Below are 23,932 nucleotides of genomic sequence, written 5' to 3'. Positions count from 1 at the left end.
TTCATGCATACATAATCAAAATGCATAGAGGGATCGGATATTATTTTGCCACTAATAGCTTTTAGTAATAAGTAAATGTATTTCGTTTTATTTAATTTCCCTTGAAGCTAAAGGCAAATTTTCTATGATCAATCTTTCTATCACTAAAATTATGCGATATCTTCGTGATATTTTGATTCTTTATTTTTAAATATTCTCATATACTTTCGAAGTGAAGTAGGCCAAATCTGAATCGACAATAGAAATATTTATTTTGTAATATATATTGGTGCTTTTAGTTCTCAATACTTATATATTGACCAGTGCGCTAAATGCACCGAATACGCCAATGTTAGATTTTTAAACTGTTCATACAATTTCGAACATAGCACGTCCTGTGTATTAACCATTCAAATGGGCAATCAAACACCATGGTTATATTTATATTTAATGATGTATTGTTGGCCAAATGGGAACTTTTAATTTTCGCTGTGTAAGTAAATAACGAACTCACCTTTGAGGGGTCTACGATGAATCAATGAGATGTATGATTAAGAAAATATCCACGTTTTGTATTTCTAACAGAATACCTTTACGTTAAACAAATGTGTTTATGAAGCAATTGTTACCACTACTTTTGTATTATATATATTTACACACCGGTACTATACTACTCAAAATTTGCTAAGGATCAATTGTTATAGTGTGTGTAATTAGAAGTTCAACCCTAGCTAGATTCAGCCAGCGTAACCCATCAATGATAAATCAATACAGAAAAATAAAATATAAAAAACACACATTCTAATATCAAAACCTGCAAAATAACAAATTAAATTAAATTAAATTAAATTGAAGATAATGGGAAAATAAAAAGTGATCCTTGGCAAATTTTTAGTAGTATATTTAAATGAAAACTGTAATGGTCACTTGATTGCAGATTTGTTTACATTAAACGAATGTGATATTGAACGAGTCGATGTCGGGGGTACCGGTAAACGGGTATCTTAAATTTAATTAAAAATTTGTCTTTGTGTTATAAATATTAACTTACAAATATGTTGCGCTTTCACCAAGTAGCATATGTCCTATTTGTTTGCATTAGTTATTGTACATATCACAAAAAGTAATTGGTCATTGACGTTATTTATGTTTGTGTATTGAAAACGGAACTTTAAGAGAAAACAAAAACATTAACTTTCGTCAGTGTGCTTAATCCTGGTCGCTTCAATGAAAGGGTTTGTTATCACAACGTTTGACCAAGACGCGTCAATATTAAATATAAGCAATAAATAACCCACGGCAAATGATACCTATCACGTATTTGCAGTGATATAAGCAGACCTTCTAATGAGCTTCGCCGACTTTGTCCTTCATTTAAGACTTTTACGGTACTTGATCTTTATTAAGAACGAAAGACGGAGAGCCATTGTTTACAATAAGGCTCAGATACACACAAAACACGGTGAGTTTTATGGTTGTTTATGACCCTCGAAAGATTCGTGAAATTAACTGCAAGGTATATAAGTCCCACTTTGGCGCTGTTTGCCTTTAATGTGCGGGTGATACACGAGACGTTAGTATTGGATTGCAAAAACATGATGAAAACGAAGCTTAAGTAAAGCAAAACTCGACCTTATACCATAGAACTTCATTATTGCTTAATTAAGTTTACGATTATTATAAACTTTTATTTCAAAGTGTGTGTAGCTTATATTGAAAAATATGCATAAATGCAAACTGTGCTTTTAATACTTTAGTATAATCAGTAAATTAGAAACATTTTAATCTACTCAGTGGCTATGCTTTCGAACGTAACGAAATAAGACGACATGGAATAACCACCAACTGTATATTTCGATATTTGGGATTTACTTGTGAACACAAACATTTTCGTGCGGACTCAGAATTAAGCTGAAGTTTTTTTTGTAAAAAAAAAGGTACGCGTCATCTACGCATTTATTAGTATTAGCTATTTTTACAGTTTTTGGTCTTGTTTAAAACAAAGTTAGTTTACTGAAAAAGTACTTTGGTTACTTAAAAACCTCTGCATTAGTTTCAATTCATTATAGTAATATTGCTGTATATTCACTTGTTTGGGTGTTTAGGTAGACGGCATTTCAATGCATTCATCATCAGCATCATCATCATCATCATCATCATCATCATCATCATCATCATCATCATCATCATCATCATCATCATCATCATCATCATCATCATCATCATCATCATCATCATCATCATCATCATCATCATCATCATCATCATCATCATCATCATCATCATCATCATCATCATCATCATCATCATCATCATTATCATCATCATCATCATCATCATCATCATCATCATCATCATCATCATTATCATCATCATCATCATCATCATCATCATCATCATCATCATCACCATCATCGTCGTCGTCGTCGTCGTCAACATCATCATTGTCATCATCATCATCGTCATCATCATCATCATCATCATCATCATCATCATCATCATCATTTACCGTCGTTGTCGTACTTGTCGTCGTTTTCGTCGTCTTCTTCCTCTTTCTCCAACTACTTATCACTATAATCATCACTTTGGAAAACAGGGAAAACAACTGTAACTTGAACAGTAAAATCTGTGTCATCATCACATCACCATTGAAAACAAGATTGTCATGCAGGTTTTGGCTCCTTTGTGACTGAATTTACTTGAGTGTATGTAGACAATGGACTTCGTTAGATGATCATACAGATTCTAGATCTTCTTCGTTGTAATAAACAGGTCATTTAGTGCAAGTACTTCAAGATTCGGCTCGTTTGTTTTTGTAGTAATTTAAATATGATTTTAAATCCATGAAAGCAAACATGTCTGACGTCAGAACACTTAAACGTTGTTGGCAAAAGGCTCGCATGTGGCATCAGCAAGCGGACATTCCTACGTTTCTCTATTTACTGACTTGAGGGGCGAATTAAGAACAGTAGATTTGAGCTTGTGTACGTACAATATAAACTACATAAACAGTTTTGAACACTTCTTGTCGATAACGGAAAGAAGATAATGATGATTTGGGAACAGTTGGCCATGGAAAACTACAAGTGCTTAATGAAAGTGGATTTCTTCACATTAAAATAATGATTAAGCACTGGCTGTACATAAAAAACGGCCTAAAGACTTCACTTTCTACATAAATATTCCCGATAACTAAAATAAACATGGCAAAATTACTTTCTTGCATGTTAATTTTGTCGTATATTGTATTATTATTTAGAATGAAGATCACTGTAAACCTTACCGGTTATGACGTAGATACAGACACCGAGTAAGTCTTATAATGAAAAAACAATAGCTCCCACCCTTTTTCATATTTTCATTTTGGTTTGTTCAGTTGTATCCCTTTATAGACCCTTCTTCTTTTACAGTTTATTGGTATTAGTTTTTTGTATACACGTTGTACTTTAAGTATTATTCATCCTAAAAGTTTAATAAACTCCGTGCAGCTATAGGCGTTTCTATCTGTTATATTATATTATCTGTTATTTGCACGTATGAAACCATATTAACCATACGTATTATACATTTTATCTATAAAAAAATAATGTACAATATTGTATGTGATTGAAAAATGAAACTATATTGTTTGTGTTTATCTATATATTTTTATTTCCTACATTGAACTATAGTTTCTCTTACTTAAAAATACATAATTTAATTACAAACATCATTAAATAACAGGAAATGGTAAGCTTGTTTAATTGTGGGGATCGTTTTTTTCGTTTTAACTTTCATATTAGAAATATTTTACTGCCTTAAAAACATGGACTTGATCATTACATTAGGATTGATTTCTATAGCAACACACCTTTTATTTTTTGTAGAAGCGATAGTGGATATGTAGGAACTTGTTTGCTTAGAAAACAAATGAAGACACTAACTGAATAGACAGGGGCGTAGATAACCTCCCAACATTGGAGGGGCAGTCCAGTTTCTGTACTAGGAACATAAAGAGGTTCGTTTGAGAGGGTTGTCCTGTCCCGTGGTTCCGAAAAAAAATACAATTACAATTAATATGGTGCGTTTCGGGGGAACTTTCATGTTGATGTAAATGTTATTATTTTCTTTCCAAAAACTCTAATTACAACATAAAATTAAGTAAATGTTTATGAATTTTAATGACGGAGTTTAACAAGTGATATGAGAAATAAAAACATTAACATTACATTCACAATGGATATATTTTATTACTGATGGACATATTTAACACCTGAAAATGGGAGAGTGTTATAAATAACCACATGAAAATACACAACAACCAATACAATATGACATGATTAGTAAATAATGTATCCACATTTCGAGCACTATTAAAATACTGAACCAGGATGAATAAATATTATTAAATTAAGTTAAATAAACAAAAATTACGGATAATTTATTTTTAAGCCACAGTTTATCATGCACTGTTCGCGTAATGTTAATGCCAAGTGTCACATTCTATGAAAACTTCCCGAAGATAGTTAACCGTGATTCATTCACAGTGACGAACTCATTGGCAACATCTAACAAGTCCATTGCGTCGGTAGCACACCTGTGCACGTGGAGCGTCATGAGGTGGGTGAGTCTCTCCTGTGTCATAGACGTCCGGAGGTACGTCTTCAGGCGTCTCAGGCCGGAGAAGGACCTCTCGCTGGTGGCGTTGTTGGCGGGCATTACCAGGACGTGGCGGAGGATGCGCATCACCTCCGAGAAAAAGAGGCGAGACTCAGGAGGCAAGTGGCGGAAGAACGTGACAATGTCCGTGATGGTCTTGACCTTCTTGTCCCGTACGGCGACCTGGTACGTCTCCAGCTGAGTGGTGAGCGCCTGCTCGTTGAAGTCGTCCCTGTAGAAGTCCATCACGCTCCGCAGATGAGTGGCGTAGTCACCACCACGGGCGCAGCAATTTACTCAAAATTGTTTTAAGTGGCAGTTACCTTTGAATTAAAGCGATCAATTAAAATTAAAAGAATCGCCTGTCCCTAATCAAAACACTGACAGTGCAATCACAGAAAAGAACAATAAAACAATTAACGCAATGACATTTACTCCGGCCACTAGTTTATGACACCTAACAAGGGATATTGACACATCACTATTGGCAACCTCAGAGCAGACAGAGAGGGGACACATGGTTTCTGCACTGACAGCGCGTGATTACAAAAATACTGGTTTTGGGGCGGCGATTTTTGGGGGATTTTACGTTTATTTATATAACGATGACTAGCCGAAATATTGGGGGGCGGCCGCCCCCCCTGCCCCCCCCCCATTATCTACGCCCCTGATAGAGGCATGTGGGTACATCATATTGATAGCTGTAGAACAGAGACTGTGGTGGAAGCTAACATAGTTTGTATTGTTGCACTCAAAGCTTTTAGGACAATTACCGGTTTTAACCCATTTATGCCTAGTGGACTCTCCCATCTTTCTAAATTGGATCAATTTATTTCCAAAATTAGGGATGTCTAGTATATTTATTTCTATATTTAGAATATTTCTATATTTAGAATATTTCTTACAGAAATTCCTTTAAGCAAACAGCGCAGACCTTGATGAGACGCCGCATTATGCGGCGTCTCATCTTGGTCTACGCTGTTTGTCAAGGCCTTTTTTCTAGACGCAAGACATAAATGGGTTAAAAGCAGATGACGAACAATAAATAGGTTATGTCCCATTAAACAAATAACGAAACCTTTTTATAATCGAATTATTTTAAAATTAAATAAAGGCATTGCATTTTAGGGTTTTACTTTAATGGAGATCTTTTCAATTACAAATTATTTACAATTGCCTCAGATGTTCGATTTTACATTATAATACCATTTAAGTGGACCAGGCGTTAATTGTTTATGCATATTAGAAAGAAAGTTCATTACTCTTTCAAAATGTAAAATTTTCACGAATTCATCGAGTTCATAATGCGATTATTGCATGTAACTGCTTATGAACACTGTACCGTATATTGTACTTATAAATTCTTTGACATAAACATGCGATTGAAATACATTGAACCGTATGAACATACTTCATCGGCGAACGTACTGTATCGTCGAAGTTGTTTGGGAATAAACTATTATTATAAACCAAAAGGAAGGGACCACGTTTGTTGACCATTGTGTCGCAAAGAAGACCTGTTAACTAACATCAACAATTTTGCTAAAGTAAATATTAGTTGGGAAATTTATACTGGGTGTTTTCATTGTGTCTGCCCAAATTCTTCGACCCGCAAATATTTAATTCTCGTTCTTCAACAGCAAAAGTTGAAAGTTAAACTTGTATGTAAATATTGGGATGGTACGTTTAATTTTCTTTGTAGGTGGATGAACCTTATCTTAAAACTTTGTTTAGTTTGTTTGGTATATATTAAATAGTAATTAAAACATATCAATGGTTTTTCTTCGATGAACTGATAAAAATCAATGTTTTCTTTCCAATGTTACCACGTAAACAAATGCTAGATATTTATATGTACGGTACTTATAAACATTTCAAATCCGGTTTTAAAAAAATACAGTGTTTATACTTGATAGATTTTTAATTTACTTTATAAAGGTCATATCCTGTATTGAAAATTGTCAAACGTCTGTTTCTTTACACCGCTGATTTCAATAAAGATTTTTGATTGCGGAATTCGATAGTTTAATAAGTGATATTTATTATACGATATATCTCATATGGCCATGAAAGATCGAAGAGGCGATTGAGCCCATTCATTTCTTTCAAAACATGAACATTCAGGTGGAAACGAAAACCCTCGTGTTATTAATAAGATCGACGCTTTCGCAAATATAAAAGTGAGGTTCTCCAATTGCTTCCTTTACTGATTCACAGCAACTAGTTTGACAAACACGGATTACGCTTGTGAGGATGTTTAAGTAAAACACATCTTAAGTGCAAACTTAAATGGCTGGATTTACAACAATGCGCTCTTAATTGTCCTTAACTGCGTATTTTTTGTTTCTACATTCTTAATCGAAGACGCGCGTTTAAGCTGCAATACAAATAGTTAAATAAAAAAATAAGCGATTCTTATCAAAACAATTGAAGGAGCACTCGTGCGTAGAACTTTACATTTCGGGTATTAATATGAAGCATTAGATTAACAAGTAGTTTAAAACAAATATTGCGATTCTTATCAAAACAATTGACGTGGCGCTCGTGCATGCAACTTTAACTTTGGGGGGATTTTAGCATATGAAGCATTTTATCTATTCATGACCTTGCTGTTAAATACAATTTTGCGATGCTTATCAAAACTATTGACGAGGCGCTCGAGCAAAGAACTTTGAATTTGGGGGATTTTAATGGCATTGTTGTGGGTCATAGGTACATGACTAAAATCGGGTGCATGAACTCAGATATTAACATGAAGTGTGCTTTGAAACAATACGGTACATTTTTCTCAACGCCCATACTTCATGCTTCTTGGCCGTTTTCTGAACCCTCTTTAACTACGATACTGTCGCCGATTTAATAAATATTATCATTGGGATATGAAGTATGATTCAACGATTGTGATCAATGCGTAAACATTCGAATTTCAATAATAACTTTGTTAATACGGCGTAATTGATATGGAACCCTCGGGTCATGACCGGACGGTCAGGTTTCAAAGAGGGAATGGTTCGCGCATTGTTTAAGAGTCGCTCGCGTATCGCTTACACCTATAAATACATGAACATTTGCCCTGGACTGCTCATTCTTAATTATCTTCGTGTCAGTATATTTCATAAATGAAATGTTCCAATGCTAGCGTCAATTTTATTGTTGATTCATGATGTGAGTGCGTCCGATAGTTTTATAGTGGTGTTTTGATTTGTATACCTTTTTGACGAGAGGTAAGAATTATTTGATCATGTTAGTTATTTCGTAAGTCAAGTGTTTGTACATATACGTAACTTGTATTATTTAAAGTGTGCCTCAATGACAAGCGGAATTAGCGGATGTTAAAACAGTTGTGGATATAGGTAACAGCTACACATACATGTACGAAAAAAGTGATTGCTGTAAGACGCAGTCTACGTAGAAAAATAAATAAATCTCGACCAATTGAGACGAAGTAATAATGCGGCATAAGGAGATTATAACGTCCGGTATGAAAACCAAGAAGCATTTAAAAAGGTAATAGGATTGCCCCATGATTGCTATGTCGTTTATATTGCGCTGTTGTGTACGTTGAATATAACTCACCATTGTGCCGTTGCTACTTAAATAATAGAATTTTAGGATTGTAATGCGCTCCTTTAATTTCATAATTATTTTTATTGATTCTAACGGCAAACTCAAACGGTTCCATGGGAAGCTAATTAAATACGCCGCTAACATGTGCGAAACAAAAAACGAGTTTTGTTTTAATATCGGTAAAATTCATCTGTTACTATATTATAATATGTCTGCGAAAAACACATGCTATATTTATGTGTTTTATAATCATTTAGTTTAAAACTAAAAACGGTTATGGATATGTGTGATAAAATTATGTAATATTCTTTCCTCCATACTGTTTTGTAATTTTCCATATCATTTTGAGTACTTATATGATCTTAACTAAAAGCATAATTTTCATAGTTTTTACAATAACAATCAACATCCATGTGATGGTTTTAACTTACTTTATATAAGTTAAAACGAATTGTTAATGGGTTTCAATAATAAGTTATTAGCAATTGATAGCATTGATAACTTCAATAAACCTTTAATCCTCAGTGGTTCGTATTTTGAAGCTAATTTAATTTTGTTCGATACTTGCATCGAATGCCATGATGAAATCAAAAGGGTGAATGCATAGATTTCTTGAAGCTACAACATATTTATTTTAAACTCATCTGCATCTGGGAAAACTGGGCTTAATATCCGTGCGTTTATTGTTGCCCTAGGTTAGCCTTTGAAGTCCCCCAATATTAATCAGGGACGGCACTTCCGCTTGTATGGACATTAGCGGTTGAAGGAAGTTACTTCTTAACGAAAATCCAGTCTAGAAGGAATGTGTTGTCACTGATAGGCCGGTGCGAATCGCATGCATTTTGGACGACACTTTACGCACGTGCATTAAGCCCAGTTTTCCCAAAACATGGCTCATTTTATCTCCAATGCACGGCAAAGGTTATTGCATATGGCGTCCCTCTCGAGTCCGTTTCCGTGTCTGAACAATACTTTGGGGGAAATCATAAAATAGGGACTGATTAAATTATTTTTTCTCTAGTGTTTAAAGGAGGGTAAAACATACTCCATATACCGCGACCAGGTTATATGATATTCACTACGAAAAGTATTATCTCCGATTCATCAAACGAAAAATTCAAATTTCAGAGATCAAACATGTGAATGCCAGTTTTAACAGATTTATGCCTAGTGGACTCTCCTATCCTTCTAAATTGGATCAATTTATTTCTAAAATTAGGGATGTCTAGTATACTTATTTCTATATTTATAATATTGTTTACAGAAATTCCTTTCAGCAAACCACGCAGACCCTGATGAGACGCCGCATCATGCGGCGTCTCATCTGGGTCTTCGCTGTTTGTCAAGGCCTTTTTTCTAGACGCTAGGCATACATGGTTCAACCGTTCGACAGCGGTCGATATGTATTATTTCATCAAAGGGAAAATATTGATATAACTGATTTAAAGAAACGAATGGATCCGCTTACAGCATAATATCTTTTATAAAAATCTCTGTATGGGTTTTGAAACACTGTTTTCATTACACAGCTTTTAAATGACGCTTTGGAGATTATCTCGCTTTAACCTACGCGAAATTAAACTGAGCACACAAGGGGATCGATTGAAGTCCAAGTAACTGATGGATTAATTCCATTTGTAGCCATGATTGGGATTTACAACTGGGGATAATACAAATCTGATCGCACTTAAAAGCTTTCTTAAAACGGTATTAAACACGTGGTGCAATTTTGCGGTAGAGTCTTATCTGTTCGAGATTAACCTTTTTACAGTGTCTTTGTTTCATCTGGCCTTCACAGATAGCAAATCTTAATTTAGCTTTTAAAATTATTTCCGTCGAATACACGTGAATACCCAAATGCAATACAGTGTATTAGTTTTCGTTCTTATACTAGACTAAAAGAGAAATAACAACAATGACATCTCAAGGCAAGGCTGTTTTTGTTTTGTACTGTTCGTGTAGGAAATAAAAAATCAAGGTACTGTATTTAAGATGTTTTTTAATTTAACCCATTTATGCCTAGTGGACTCTCCCATCCTTCTAAATTGGATCAATTTATTTCCAAAATTAGGGATGTCTAGTGCATGTATATCTATTTCTATATTTAGAATATTTCTTACAGAAATTCATTTAAGCAAACAGCGCAGACCCAGATGAGACGCCGCATCATGCGGCGTATCATCTGGGTCTACGCTATTTGCCAAGGCCTTTTTTTCTATACGCTAGGCATAAATGGGTTACACGTGTGTAACTATGGCTCTACATACACAGCAAAACATAAAATACAAAACTTTAATAAAAACAACTGTTTTAAATATTGAGTGCAACAAAAATTTCCCATGTGGCCATCGCCCTAAGAAATCTTGTTTATTACGATGGATAGTGTGAGATACAGGAGACGCCCCTTTCCCATGGGAAACCTGAGTCTTATAGTGCCGGATGTGAAGAATCTACCCGTTCCAGTGGCACCCTGAGTCTTTAAGTGCCGCATTTGATGCATTTATTTAATTGTACCAAGGTTATCCGTCTTACGAATGGGGCGTTGCATAAACATGTATTATATATGTGTATTGCTTATCGCTGATAGGACTTCGTAACACCGTAACCACAGCGATCGGCCGGTCCATAGGGATATAAAACACGTGATTTTGGGGGAGGGGGGCTTCATAAAAAGAATGCTCAAACTGGGCCTTGAGTCCTCTGACAACAAATATCGTTTCTCGGATTTTTATTTTTTAAACACACATATATGTTTCGCATGCCGTCGGACCTTTTCATCATGTTACTTTTCTTGCATTATTTTTAAAAAAAACTGTTCCCGACAGCACGTGTAATTTCTAACTGCAAGTGCCAATTCTTACGCTACGTGTAATTTCTGTCTGCAGGTCCGAGGACAGTGACTCGAGCATGAGGAAGGACAACACGTGGAACGTCTCGGTGAACACGGACAGGCCAATCCTGGAGGACGACGCGCAGTAAGTCACGTGACACACAGTGTTACTGTTGTTGTTTGGTGTTGGTTCGTTAGTTTAACCCTTTCCAATCAGATACACATTTTGATGCGTTTGTATTCCACTGCAACATTTATTTGAATTTATTAGCTTTCTTAATAAACTTAAACTGAAAAGGCTTCATTTCCAACCATCTGATACTTATGAGCAGCAAACCGCATTAATCCTGAACAGACTTCGAGTAACTCGTAGCTTGTTCTGGTTTTATGCTGGTTGCATATAGCCATTTTTACTTTGCTTCTGAGTGTGACACGGTTTTAAATAGTCTGCTCGTCGAAAGCCCTGAAAGCCATGTGCTTCTTTAGACACACTTAAATCTGGTATCTGAAATGTGTCAAATACAGACGCACAGTATGTCAAATTAATTCATGTTCGCTGTTTGTGTTTTCATCGATGTTTCATTAGTTAAAATGCATATTTTTTGTCGCGCATAAATGCTACTTGTGACACTGCTCAGTCCGTTTTCAAAATGCGCACAGTAATTCACGTGAAAACGTTGTTGCTGTTATTGGTGCTGTTGTTTTGTTTCGTTATTTTAAATCGATTTGAACTGCCGCGAATGCATTATAAGCCGTAGGCTTGTTACGATTTACTCCATTCCGATTCGTGTTTCAGCAGTAAATCACGTACGAGCAGGCGAAATATATCTATAGTCCCTGTACTTTAAACACTTATATATATGACCATTTAAAATACATGTTGTAATTGTATTTTATTTTTAAATATTTAAATCAATAGCCACGTGTCATATCAACTTACAAATCAAATCAAATCGGAAATCATTGCGCACAAGATTAAACTCGAAACATTTCACTTTGTGCGCCTTCTATGATACCGTTATGAAGTTCGGTATGATTTCGTGCAAACTTTCAATACGATGAATAAAAAGCTCGTACTCGAGAGCAATATTTACAAAGACAATACCCCTGATTGCGTATGTTTACACTGCAAATATATATTCGCACGCAACTGTAAAGGAACCTCTTTTATGAGGAAATATTCGAATTCAAATGTGCACACATCTTTGTTTTATCACTAATGGTCCGTGCAAACTTATGTTACCTACAGTCTTTAAATATTTGGTTTGATATCTTTTAAACATGTTTGATTGAGTGTAAAGAAGCCCTTGAATATAATATGCCTGTTATAGTTGATCGCTAGTTAACACACAGCCGTTGCCAATTTTAACAGAATGACATCCATATCTAAACTAGTCACGACTTAATTAAGGTTTATATAACAGCAATGAGAAAAATTGGACTTTTGAGAATATTAGTCATATTTTAATGTGATAAATGAAGATTCAACACACATTAAATGTGAGGGAAAATCAATCGCCGTGATGGTGCAAATTCGAATGGATGTTTTACACCTTAATGTGCAGAACCAGTGTAAAGGGTATGATAACACATGCATTTGTTGAAAATCATAGGTCTTAAATCCTAATATGATGCTTTTTGTGTTTTTAATTTATCCATTCTGATAAACCCTCGATATATGTATTACACCACATAGTAATGTTCACGTTAATGTTTTGGTCTTTGACATATTAGTTCAGTGGCAAATACGTTTGCTGTTGAATATTGTTCGTTCAAAGGCATACGTTTTTTGTATCATTTTCCTTTCAAACGAATGCTTTTGTATCATGTTTAGTTCAGAAAAACACATAACTTATCAATCAGTTCAGAAGAATACATAACATATCAATCAGTTCAGAAAATAACATAACTTATCAAGCCATTCAGAAAAATACATAACTTATCAATAAGTTCAGAAAAATACATAGCTTATCAATCACTTCAGAAGAATACATAATTGATCAATCAGTTCAGAAAAATACATAACCCATCAATCAGTTAAGAAAAATACATAACTTATCAATCATTTTCAGATGAATACATTACTTATCAATCATTTTCAGATGAATACATTACTTATCAATAAGTTCAGATGAATACATTACTTATCAATAAGTTCAGATGAATACATTACTTATCAATAAGTTCAGATGAATACATTACTTATCAATCATTTTCAGATGAATACATAACTTATCAATCATTTTCAGATGAATACATTACTTATCAATCAGTTCAGATGAATACATTACTTATCAATCAGTTCAGATGAATACATTACTTATCAATCATTTTCAGATGAATACATTACTTATCAATCAGTCCAGATGAATACATTACTTATCAATCAGTTCAGATGAATACATTACTTATCAATCAGTTCAGAAGAATTCATTACTTATCAATCAGTCCAGATGAATACATTACTTATCAATCAGTTCAGATGAATACATTACTTATCAATCAGTTCAGATGAATACATTACTTATCAATCAGTTCAGATGAATACATTACTTATCAATCAGTTCAGATGAATACATTACTTATCAATCAGTTCAGATGAATACATTACTTATCCATCAGTTCAGATGAATACATTACTTATCAATCAGTTCAGATGAATACATTACTTATCAATCAGTTCAGATGAATACATTACTTATCAATCATTTTCAGTTGAACAGCTTACGTTGATTGTAATCATGTTCAGTTCAGAATCACACGTGTTTTCATCATTTGCAGTGTAATAGCATTTGTTGTATTATTAATCATTTTCAGTTTAAAGGTAAGCTATACGCCCGGCAAAAAGGGCGGCAACTTCGGCCTCCCGCTGGGCGCCAAGCTGATGGTGCCCGATGGCGTTTTCAACAAGAAGGACAGCATCACGTGCGAGGTGGCGCCGCCCGCCCAGAGGTGGAAGTTCACGCCGGTACTTCCGGTGTACGAGCACCTCACCTCGGAGATATTCCAGTTCTCCTCCACCGTCGCCATTCTGAAAAAGGCAGTCGTCATACAGATACCTTTTTACGCCATCGATACTGAACACTCGGAAATAAATGTCAAGGGCAAGTGGAAAGACGAACACGAGTGGGTGAATGTTGGATTTTTGAAAAAGGTTAGTTAAGTGTATACAGTTATGGAAAATGTTTATTTGCAATCTGTAGATAGAATATAATGTCACTTATATGGACAGTTTTCTAATGTCATTTTTTAACATCTTTAGTGTTTACTAAAAGAGAAAATGTTTTATTTATTATTGCTTGCGATCTCTAGATAAAATTGGATATGACTTCGATGAATATTTTCCTCATGTTAAAAATTGAAGTGTGCTTATTAAGAAAATTGCGTGTGATTTGTGTGCAAAACAAATAGTGAAACTACGTTGTAAAAACGTGACGTAGTGTAACAGTCATTAAATTACAAAACGGTTACTAATTTAATACAGTCACGCAGCAAATTCTACGGTACTATTTAATTTTGAATGAAATATATGCATACCAATCTCACCACGGTATTATTTAGTATTTGTGGACTGTATAAACGCCTTTGATTTATTCGAAAGTTTAAAACTCAATTTAAAGGTTACGGCTTAATTGAAATAACGACAATGAAACGGCCATAAATGCTACAAAGATAGTCCCGCTTGATTAAATATGATTGAATTGTTCCACTGTTGAAAATAAGACGTGTGTATAAGGGGGTAAGGCAAGGAAGCCCCCTGTAGTTTGTAAAATAATGCCTCAATATTATGGTACGCTTACGTTTCGGATTTGAAATCTAATAAGGCGAATAACGCTGCATGTGAGTTATGTGATCCTTTGTGTGCTTAATTTTAACGAGTAGATGATATCACAGGACATATCCCAGTAGATCATATCCCAGGACATATCCCAGTAGATCATATCCCAGGACATATCCCAGTAGATCATATCCCAGTAGATCATATCCCAGGACATATCCTAGTAGATCATATCCCAGTAGATCATATCCCAGGACATATCCCAGTAGATCATATTTCAGTAGATCATATCCCAGGACATATCCCAGTAGATCATATCCCAGTAGATCATATCCCGGGACATATCCCAGTAGATCATATCCCAGTAGATCATATCCCAGGACATATCCTAGTAGATCATATCCCAGGGCATATCCCAGTAGATCATATCCCAGTAGATCATATCCCAGTAGATCATATTCCAGGACATATCCCAGTAGATCATATTCCAGTAGATCAAATCCCAGGACATATCCCAGTAGATCATATCCCAGTTGATCATATCCCAGGATATACACGAATATAGCTATGAGACTCGCTCTGGGAAAATGGGGTTTAATGCATGTACGTAAAGTGTCGTCCCAGATTAGCCGACGAAGTCCGCTTAGACTAATAAGGGACGACACTTTCCGCTTTATGGTATTTTTTCGTTCACATGAAGACTCTCCTAAGCAAACCCCCAGTTAAGGTGGAAAGTGTCGTCCCTTATAAGCATGTGTTACTCGCATAGGCTAATAAAAGTCAGTGCTGCTTTACACATGATGTTAATGAATCGCCAACACGTTGAATAAAATGGGTAAAATATAACTACATATGTTATTAACCGACAATTAAATCTACATTTAAATACGAAGAATAGTTATTAACTCTTAAGATATTTCAAGGTGGACACGATGCTTGACGATATGTAATAAAAGTTATATGTTCAGTTCCTGGCTGTTTTTTTCGCTTAACACCGTTTATCACTGGCGATTTAATTGTATCTACTCATTTTGATCTAACTTTGTCGCTCCACCCAAGTCAATTGTCATTATTGAAAATTGCTTGCAAACTACGAAAGATGCCTTTGGATAATTCGAACCAATTATAGCATAGTATAATGATCACGAGTAATTTATTAGTGTCCGCATTCCATCCCAACCTCAAGGACGGTTAACCAATAATTGCATCATTAGTTACTGTATGATATACTGTATTATATACATATGAGTCGCGCTCTGTGAAACAGTACTAGATGCATATGCGTTAAGTATCGTCCCAGATTAGCCTGTGCAGTTCGCATAGGCTAATCATAGACGACACTTTCCGACTAAACTGGAGACCTACTTTAATTTATAAAAAAATACAAGAAAGGCGGAAAGTGTCGTTCATAATTAGCCTGTGCGAACTTAGCACAGTTTTCTAAGAATGCGGCTCATACTTTTACATTACAAATGTGTCTTGTTCTGTGAAAGCTGATGCATGTGCGTAAAGTGTCGTCCCAGATTAGCCTGTGCAGTCCGCACAGGCTAATCAGGGGCGACACTTTCCGCCTAAACTTGATTTTCGGTAAGGAGGGACTTCCTTGAAACTAAAAATACCATAAAAGCGGAAAGTGTCGTCCCTGATTAGCATGTGCGGACTGCACAGGCTAATCTGGGACCACACGTTACGCACATGCATTATGACCAGCTTTCACAGAACAAGACACAAATGATCCTATCTTGAAGTAAAGCATTAAGCCCGGCTTTCCCAGAACGAGACTCATATTTTAAACTTACTCTTTCCCCACTCCTCAGGATGGCAATAAGGCTCCGTGTGTCGAGCTGGAGATCGACCGCCTCGGAATCTTCGTCGTGACTTTCACCCCTAAGAAGGAGGTGTTCGAGGTCACCACCCAGGGCTGCCTCTACAACTCGAGGCTCAGCAAGTATATCAGCATTCGCTTCCCGAAGAAAACCAGCGATAAGAACTTCCAATGTACCATACAGGTATGCGTTTTCATCTATGTATGATTGTGCCTCGCTCTGGAAGGCTATGTGCGTGCGTGAAGTATCGTCCCTGAAACACCTGTGAAGTCACTGTCTGCGCATGTCAATCAGGGACGACACTTCCGCCTCAACTTGATTTCCGCAAAGAAGAGACTTTCTGCAAACGAAAAATGCCATAAAAGCCGAACGAGTCGTCCATGATAACCCTGTGCTTATATTATTTGTATATCTTTATTGTGGGTTTTGAATTCTAGTAGACCAATTCACACATTTCTGAACTTCTTTCCACTGAACCAATTTAGAAAAGAAAATAGAAAAACTTTTGTTAAGACTGTTGCATTTCTTGCTTTTTAACAAAAAGGTTTTGTTTGTTTTTTCAAGATCGAGTTGGGAAAATCTTAGTCGATGGTGTTTAATGTATTTCTTGTTCAGTATGTGCGGTGTCTAAGTATAGACACAATATCATGCAAATTTCTCTCTTTTCTTAATTCATTAAGTATAGTTCAAAAATTAAATGTTCCAGAGAGCATGTTTTTGACATTATCATAAATGTTGCCTTACTTGCTTTTGTGTAAGCAAAACATATATCACGTTTTTAGTAAGAATCAGTTGTTTACATTTCAGCATAGAAAGATATTCTGCTACTTTATGCACATATTTTTCCAGATAAATCCAATTTCCCCAGAAAAGGTACAACTGGCAAAACAAAACTTCCCGCACGAGACGAACGAGTTGCTTGAGACGTCAGAATTCATTGACGCACTTCCGGAGTTTCCGTTGACCTTCAAGCGGCCCGTGACGGTGAAACTTCCGCTCCCGGCGAGATTCGAGGAGAGTGAGGAGAAAAAGGCAAGTATTGCGAACACCGTAAACTTCAATGGGTCGCCGTGACGTTTAGGATATGGTGTCCCTATTGGAACCGGGAGGTTATTGGTTCTATCGCCACCGTGGGGGAGTTGTTTAGATCCCCCTGTGACACCAATTACTGATTTTAAGTTCAATGCAATGGACAAAAAATAGTTTAAAAATAATAAATTGAACTACAATCCATTACCCAACGCGGCAAGAAACAATATATTTATAAATATAGAAATACAATGAAACTTCATTAAAGCGCCAGCGGGAGCGGACACTAATGAACACTACTAAATATCAAGTATGCACGTGCTAAATACAAATATTACTCTTACCGGTATAACCACTTCTTAATGAATGTAAAACTGTTTAACACTTTGAAATGTGTTTGACAATACAAATCTGCTATTAACTTCGAACGTTCAGTTTAAAAAAAAAAGCCATGTGTACTGCCTTACATTGAGAGTTGTTATATGAAATTCATGCAAACTATTATCCCTCAACAGACAGACGACATTGCCGTACTCCAGAAAACCGAGAAGGGTTGGATTTTCCTGGATTCGGCCTATAAATTCACGAAAACCACAGTGACGTTCGACGTAAAAACGTTATCAACGTAAGCAATTGTCTTTCTCCGTTATATGAGACTCGTTATGGGAAAACCGGGCTTAAACTGTCGTCCTTGATTAGTGTGTGCAGTTTGCACAGGCTTATCGGGGACAGTACTATCCGTCTCGTCTAGATTTTCGGAACTTCCTATAAACGAACAATTCCATACAAGTGAAAAGGGTTTCCCGTGATAAGTATGTGTGGAATGCACAGGCTTATATTGGACAATACTTCACGCAAATGCGTTAAGCACAGTTTTCACAGAACGATGTTTTTTTTATTTTTCTTGTAAATAAACCATGGAAATATAAATTCATACTATATTTATTATCGGTTAAATAAGATATTATTTTAAAATTGCACTTATGACATAAACATGTTTGGTGCTAATGTCTTACTATCAGATACCTTATTCATTATGTCATGTGTTCGAAACAACAACACACTTGACCAATAATAGTTTAATAAGGAACTGAAAATGTATGTGATTTGCTTTTTTCAGTTTTTGTGTCGCGCTATCAAAACCTGAACGCAAAACCGCACTTCACAGATCCATAACCGTGCTAGAAGGACGTCTAAGCAAAGAGATGGGGGAAATCTTGGTGTTTATAAGTCTACAGGAAAAGTGCTGGATTATTTTGCTAGAACTGTGCTCAATTTCACGCAAAGAGAGCAAGGTTTCCGAACGAAAGGACAAAGGTTTTTCATTAATAGACAAATCTGTGATTCAAAAAGAGGACAATGTCAAACCGTCGGGAGTGCCGTCCCGGCGGCCACCACCGGTTTCGATTAAGTCAAAAACACCAGAAGTTAATGGTTTTGAAATCTTCGACGGAATGCGCTGGGGTTTTGATATAAAAGACGATATCCGGTGTAGCTTCGATAGTGATTATATGGAAAACAAGGATTTGCAATTCTTTAAATACCTACCAGAGAGTTATAGAAGATTTGTGATAGAACCGAAAAACAACGAGGAGAAAGACCTCTTTGGAGTGGTAACTTTCTCGCCGTACGAAACTCCGGGCCAAGAGGCAAAGTTTGCCTCACCGATGAAATTCTCGGTGGACATACCGGAAGACACGGTGCGCGCGTACTTCAAACCGGAATTCGTACCGGAGGAACCTAAACCTGAGAAAGAGAAACCGAAGTTCAACTTCGACCTGGCGTTAAACAAAGAGGAGAAAAAGGATGAGCCGTTTATACCGAAGTTCAAACCAATCCCACCGACCGTTATGGAGCGTCTTATGAGGACAAGCAGAAAACCAATCATCTGTAAGTTCTTGCAGTTTACCTCTATGTTTTTTGTATCATACGAAAACAAATCATTTGTAAATTCTTTTATTTTGCTCTTGCAATTTTATCATACGAAAACCAATCATTTGTAAGTTCTTGCAGTTTACCTCTGTGTTTTTATCATACGAAAACCAATCATTTGTCTGTTCTTGCAAGTTGACTCTGTGTTCTTCATCATACGAACAACATTTTTTGTAATTTCTTGCAGTTTGCCTCTGTGTTTTTTTTTCATACGAAAACCAATTATTGTCAGTTGTTGCAGTTTGCTTCGGTAATTTTCGAACTTGAAAACTTGCAACTTAAACCGTGGTAGTAATAAATAGTGTGTTTTGAACTAATTTCAATCGGTGAAAAATTATTTTATTTAATACCAAAAAGATACGTTTATGCAAGCTATTCATTAGCGCCCTGTCGTGTTGAATTTATATTAATGTCCGAATCCCAAAACCCATGTTTGTTGTATGTGTAGTTAAATAAAATTTGACTATGACGATGATGAAAGTATTGTAAGTTTTAACTCGCTGTAATTGTATTGAAGTAAGAGGGCAAACTTCTCCATCTCTGACGGCCAAGAAAAATAGAACACAAATTGATCACATCAACTTTGTATTTTAAAATGCCCTTATGCCAAGGCTACTATTTTACATTTTTCTGTAAGACATTACTCTCTATTCCAGTGGAAAAAGAGTCGAGAATCCTCTCGGGAAAAAGCCTGATGACGATATCGCGTCTAGTACCGGAAGGACTCACCCTGGCCGTGCATTTGGACCTTCCGGACAGCACAATCACCGGCCTGGGATTCGACGCCATATCAAACGGCCTGGGAATGGTTGACGTTACCTACAAGATACTGCTCTACTGGAAACGTCAACAGAAGGACAAAAAGGACGGTGCAGTGAACGTCCTGTCGATGGCGTTACGCGACATGGGTCGCGGCGACATCGCGACGGTGATTCAGGAGAAGCATCGGGAAAACAAAGACGTTACGTTGGAATGCTTCGCGCAGTCTTGACGAAGATGACCACTATGTTTTTAATTAGCGGATGTTATCCCATCTATAGACATACATTGTCGAAACTAATCCCTTGGTATAATTTGAGCTGCCATCATCAGGCGTACATTTTCGAAATAACATATCATATGTTAAACTTAAATTTATTTCGGAATTGCTGATATAACGCTGAAATGCGAAGTACAATTACGTTAGTTCGTTGATATTCTCGACGTTATTTGTTATCATGTTTTTCCGGACGTTTGACTGTGTTACTGTTCCAAAAAGATATTAGAAAAATAAGAAAATAAAATACCAGACAGGTGTCGAATACCGATAAGTTTGTTTGCGTGGCACGAACACGTGAACTACATGCCAGGGTGCTGATGCATCGCTTAATAAACGGGAGGCGGAAAACTACAACGGGCGAGGCATGGTCAGGGGTGATAACCCCAAAAAAGGTTAGGGTGAGGGTTAGGGTTAAGGGTCGGGTTAGGGTTAGGGTTGGGTTTAGGCTAACCCAAACCCTAACCCGACCCCTAACACTAACCCTAACCCTAACCCTAACCCTCTAACCCCCCCCCCCCTTGCGCAATACCATACCATGCCTCGCCCGTTGTCGTTTTCCGCCTCCCTAAATAAACGTAGCTACATGCACCACTAACCTTGTATTCATATTGTACGAATACAATAAACGAAATATTCGCAAAACAGAACAAACGTAAAACCAATCACGTCAATTCTAATGAGGTATGATAACTAATGTTATTTTATTTCGCATGGCACACCCAGTACAAATATAAACTGCCGGCTTAACGATGCATCTGCGTTCGTAACATTGACCGATTTAACCTTTTTGGATTTGTGTTTTATTTATATTCAGTATTTTGGAACGTTTATTAAATGTTCAGAACCAGCATTTTTATTTACAACGATGTCCTAAAATTGTTTCTATGTTCACTTCGTTGGCCATATGCCCTTTATTGCAATATATGTACATCGCTCATTTACATCTGCTTCATTTAACACACTTATATCCGTGTTGTATAAGACTTGTTTGGTTTGACGTGTATCACCGTGCCATCAACCATTAACCCATTTATGCCTAGTGGACTCTCCCATCCTTCTAAATTGGATCAATTTATTTCCAAAATTATGGATGTCTAGTATATTTATATCTATATTTAGAATATTTTTACAGAAATTCCTTTAAGCAAACAGCGCAGACCCTGGTGAGACGCCGCATCATGCGGCGTCTCATCTGGGTCTACGCTGTTTGCTAAGGCCTTTTTTCTAGACGCTAGACATTAATGGGTAAAACTGCCGCTCATTTTCATCCGCTGTGACCGCAAAAGCCTCCTCCTGTTTGAATACATCGATGTTTTCTGATCGAATAGTTGAACCGCTTTGTATTGATCGACCCGAATTATTTGTGTTACATCATGCGTTATCTCTTAAACAGTTGCATTTATTCTGTCGTGTTTTCTATCTGGTTCTATAAATTACCTGTCCTTAATTTAGAATGTGATGATTTTGTTGAATATATTTATTTTTTGCTTATTATTACAAATATGAAATAAATTATTACACATATTCGAGACGTGTCTGCGGTTTCTTTTGCGTCTTCGAGTGTATGAGCGAGAGTTGAAGACAGTTCGTGTTATGCATGTGTGAAAACAGTACGAGTAAATATAACTCGGGCCGATAGTATTATGCTGGATTGAGTTAACCTGCAGGCAAAGCTGCTCTGATTAATATACGTTAGACTTAAGCCGTGGTCTGGAAAAACTGGGCTTAATATCTAAAAATACGTTTCGTCCCAGATTAGTCTGTTCTATCCGCACATTGAAGCCAAAAAATCCATAAATGCGGAAACTTTAATGCCGAATTGGCGTGTGCAAACTGCAAAGGCTAGTCTGGGACGGCACTTTTCGCATATTTATTAAGCCCGGATTTTCCAGATCTTGGCTCATATAATTCTGTCTTGAACAAAACCATTTGATAATTCATTTGTGCCATTTTCTACAGTTCGCAATATTCAACATTATTTCATCCATATGACGATCAGCTAACTTACTCATACTTTTCACTGGAAAGTTGATTTACCTGTACTTAGTGGAGGTACAAACGCCAGAAACTAACAAGTGATTGTTCTGTTTGAATCAGAAAAAGGCTGCAAATGGTTGTAAAATTAAAAGCATAACCTGTCGACGGGCCGAATGATGTAAGACGCAAGAGAACATCAACAAACAAATGAAACAAATGTGTTAATGAAGACACCTATCGACAGGGAAGTCCTGTTTTGATTTCTATTCATCGAACTCAAAAAATTAACCACGTCTTCATGTTGTAATATAAACAACACAATTCATGTTTTTTTAACAAGATTATTCAATATTTCAACACTATTTACATATGTGGACACGTCAACGGGTCATTAATACAACGGTTAATACCGACTTACAAAAAACGGGCGGGGTGTTCACAGTTAAGTTAAATGGATATATTCTCAAGCTAAATTGTGACGACTCTAAAAGGAAGCATTCATTATCATCAACAAAGGCAAATTATGGAACGCCAAAACTGCCTTTCGTTGAACAAGACTGAAATGTTGGGTTAAGTTGACATTCTGTTGGGTTAAGTTTACATTATGTTGGATTCATCTGACATTATTCTGGGTTAGGGAAACATTATGTTGGGTTAAGTTGGCACACGGACTCTAGATAATATACGCTCCGTGGTTGGCATTATGTTCGGTTTATTTGAGATTATGTTAGGTTAAGGTGACATTGCGTTTGGTTAATTTAACAATGTGTTGGATTAAGGTGGCATTATGTTGTGTTAAGATGACATTATGTTTGGTTAAGTTGACATTATACTGGGTTAAGTTCGCAGTATGTTTGGTTAAGTTGACATTATGTTGGGTTAAGTTGGCATTATGTTGGGTTACGGTGACATTATGTTGGGTTAAGTTGCTATTATTTTCGGTTAAGTTGCCATTATGTTTGGTTAAGTTGGCATTATGTTCGGTTAAGTTGACATTATGTTGGGTTAGGTTGGCATTATATTCGATTAAGGTGGCATTATGTTCGGTTAAGTTGACATTATGTTGGGTTCAGTTGATATTATGTTAGGTTCAGTTTACATTATGTTGGGTTAAGTTTACATCATATTCGGTTAAGTTGCAATCATGTTCGGTCGTCATTACGTTATGTTCGGTGTATTCGGATCTCCTCGGTACAGTAGTCTTAAAATGGCGGATCGACTCACACGTGCGCTAATAGAGATAGGGCTTTCTGATATACTTGCAAATTTCTGCAATGAAAAATTGACGACGAAACGGTATCAAAACTAAAGGCCCAGTCTCACTATGATGTCGGGCT

The 23,932-nt window shown here is 36.3% G+C and overlaps 1 protein-coding gene across 7 annotated transcripts in view; it reads left to right on the top strand.

Moving 5' to 3' along the window:
• LOC127873585 (uncharacterized) overlaps positions 1 to 22,144 on the top strand; it is a 44,224-nt gene extending 22,080 nt beyond the window's left edge. For 3 of the 7 annotated variants that reach the window (XM_052417466.1, XM_052417470.1, XM_052417491.1), the window contains exons 2-8: positions 11,070 to 11,159; positions 13,832 to 14,168; positions 16,610 to 16,801; positions 17,468 to 17,650; positions 18,163 to 18,272; positions 18,768 to 19,537; positions 20,236 to 22,144. In XM_052417466.1, the coding sequence (XP_052273426.1) occupies positions 11,070 to 11,159; positions 13,832 to 14,168; positions 16,610 to 16,801; positions 17,468 to 17,650; positions 18,163 to 18,272; positions 18,768 to 19,537; positions 20,236 to 20,570 (2,017 nt within the window). In that variant the 3' untranslated portion in view covers positions 20,571 to 22,144. Of the gene's footprint in view, positions 1 to 1,897; positions 1,917 to 7,699; positions 7,842 to 7,933; positions 8,125 to 10,019; positions 10,163 to 11,069; positions 11,160 to 13,831; positions 14,169 to 16,609; positions 16,802 to 17,467; positions 17,651 to 18,162; positions 18,273 to 18,767; positions 19,538 to 20,235 lie in introns of those variants that run through there. The other 4 variants (XM_052417498.1, XM_052417479.1, XM_052417460.1 and 1 more) reach the window with 4 other exon arrangements.
• The last annotated feature ends 1,788 nt before the right edge of the window (positions 22,145 to 23,932 follow it).

Source organism: Dreissena polymorpha, chromosome 1, assembly GCF_020536995.1.
Source record: "Dreissena polymorpha isolate Duluth1 chromosome 1, UMN_Dpol_1.0, whole genome shotgun sequence".
Taxonomy (NCBI): domain Eukaryota; kingdom Metazoa; phylum Mollusca; class Bivalvia; order Myida; family Dreissenidae; genus Dreissena; species Dreissena polymorpha.
This window is presented reverse-complemented; position numbering and strand designations above follow the sequence as displayed.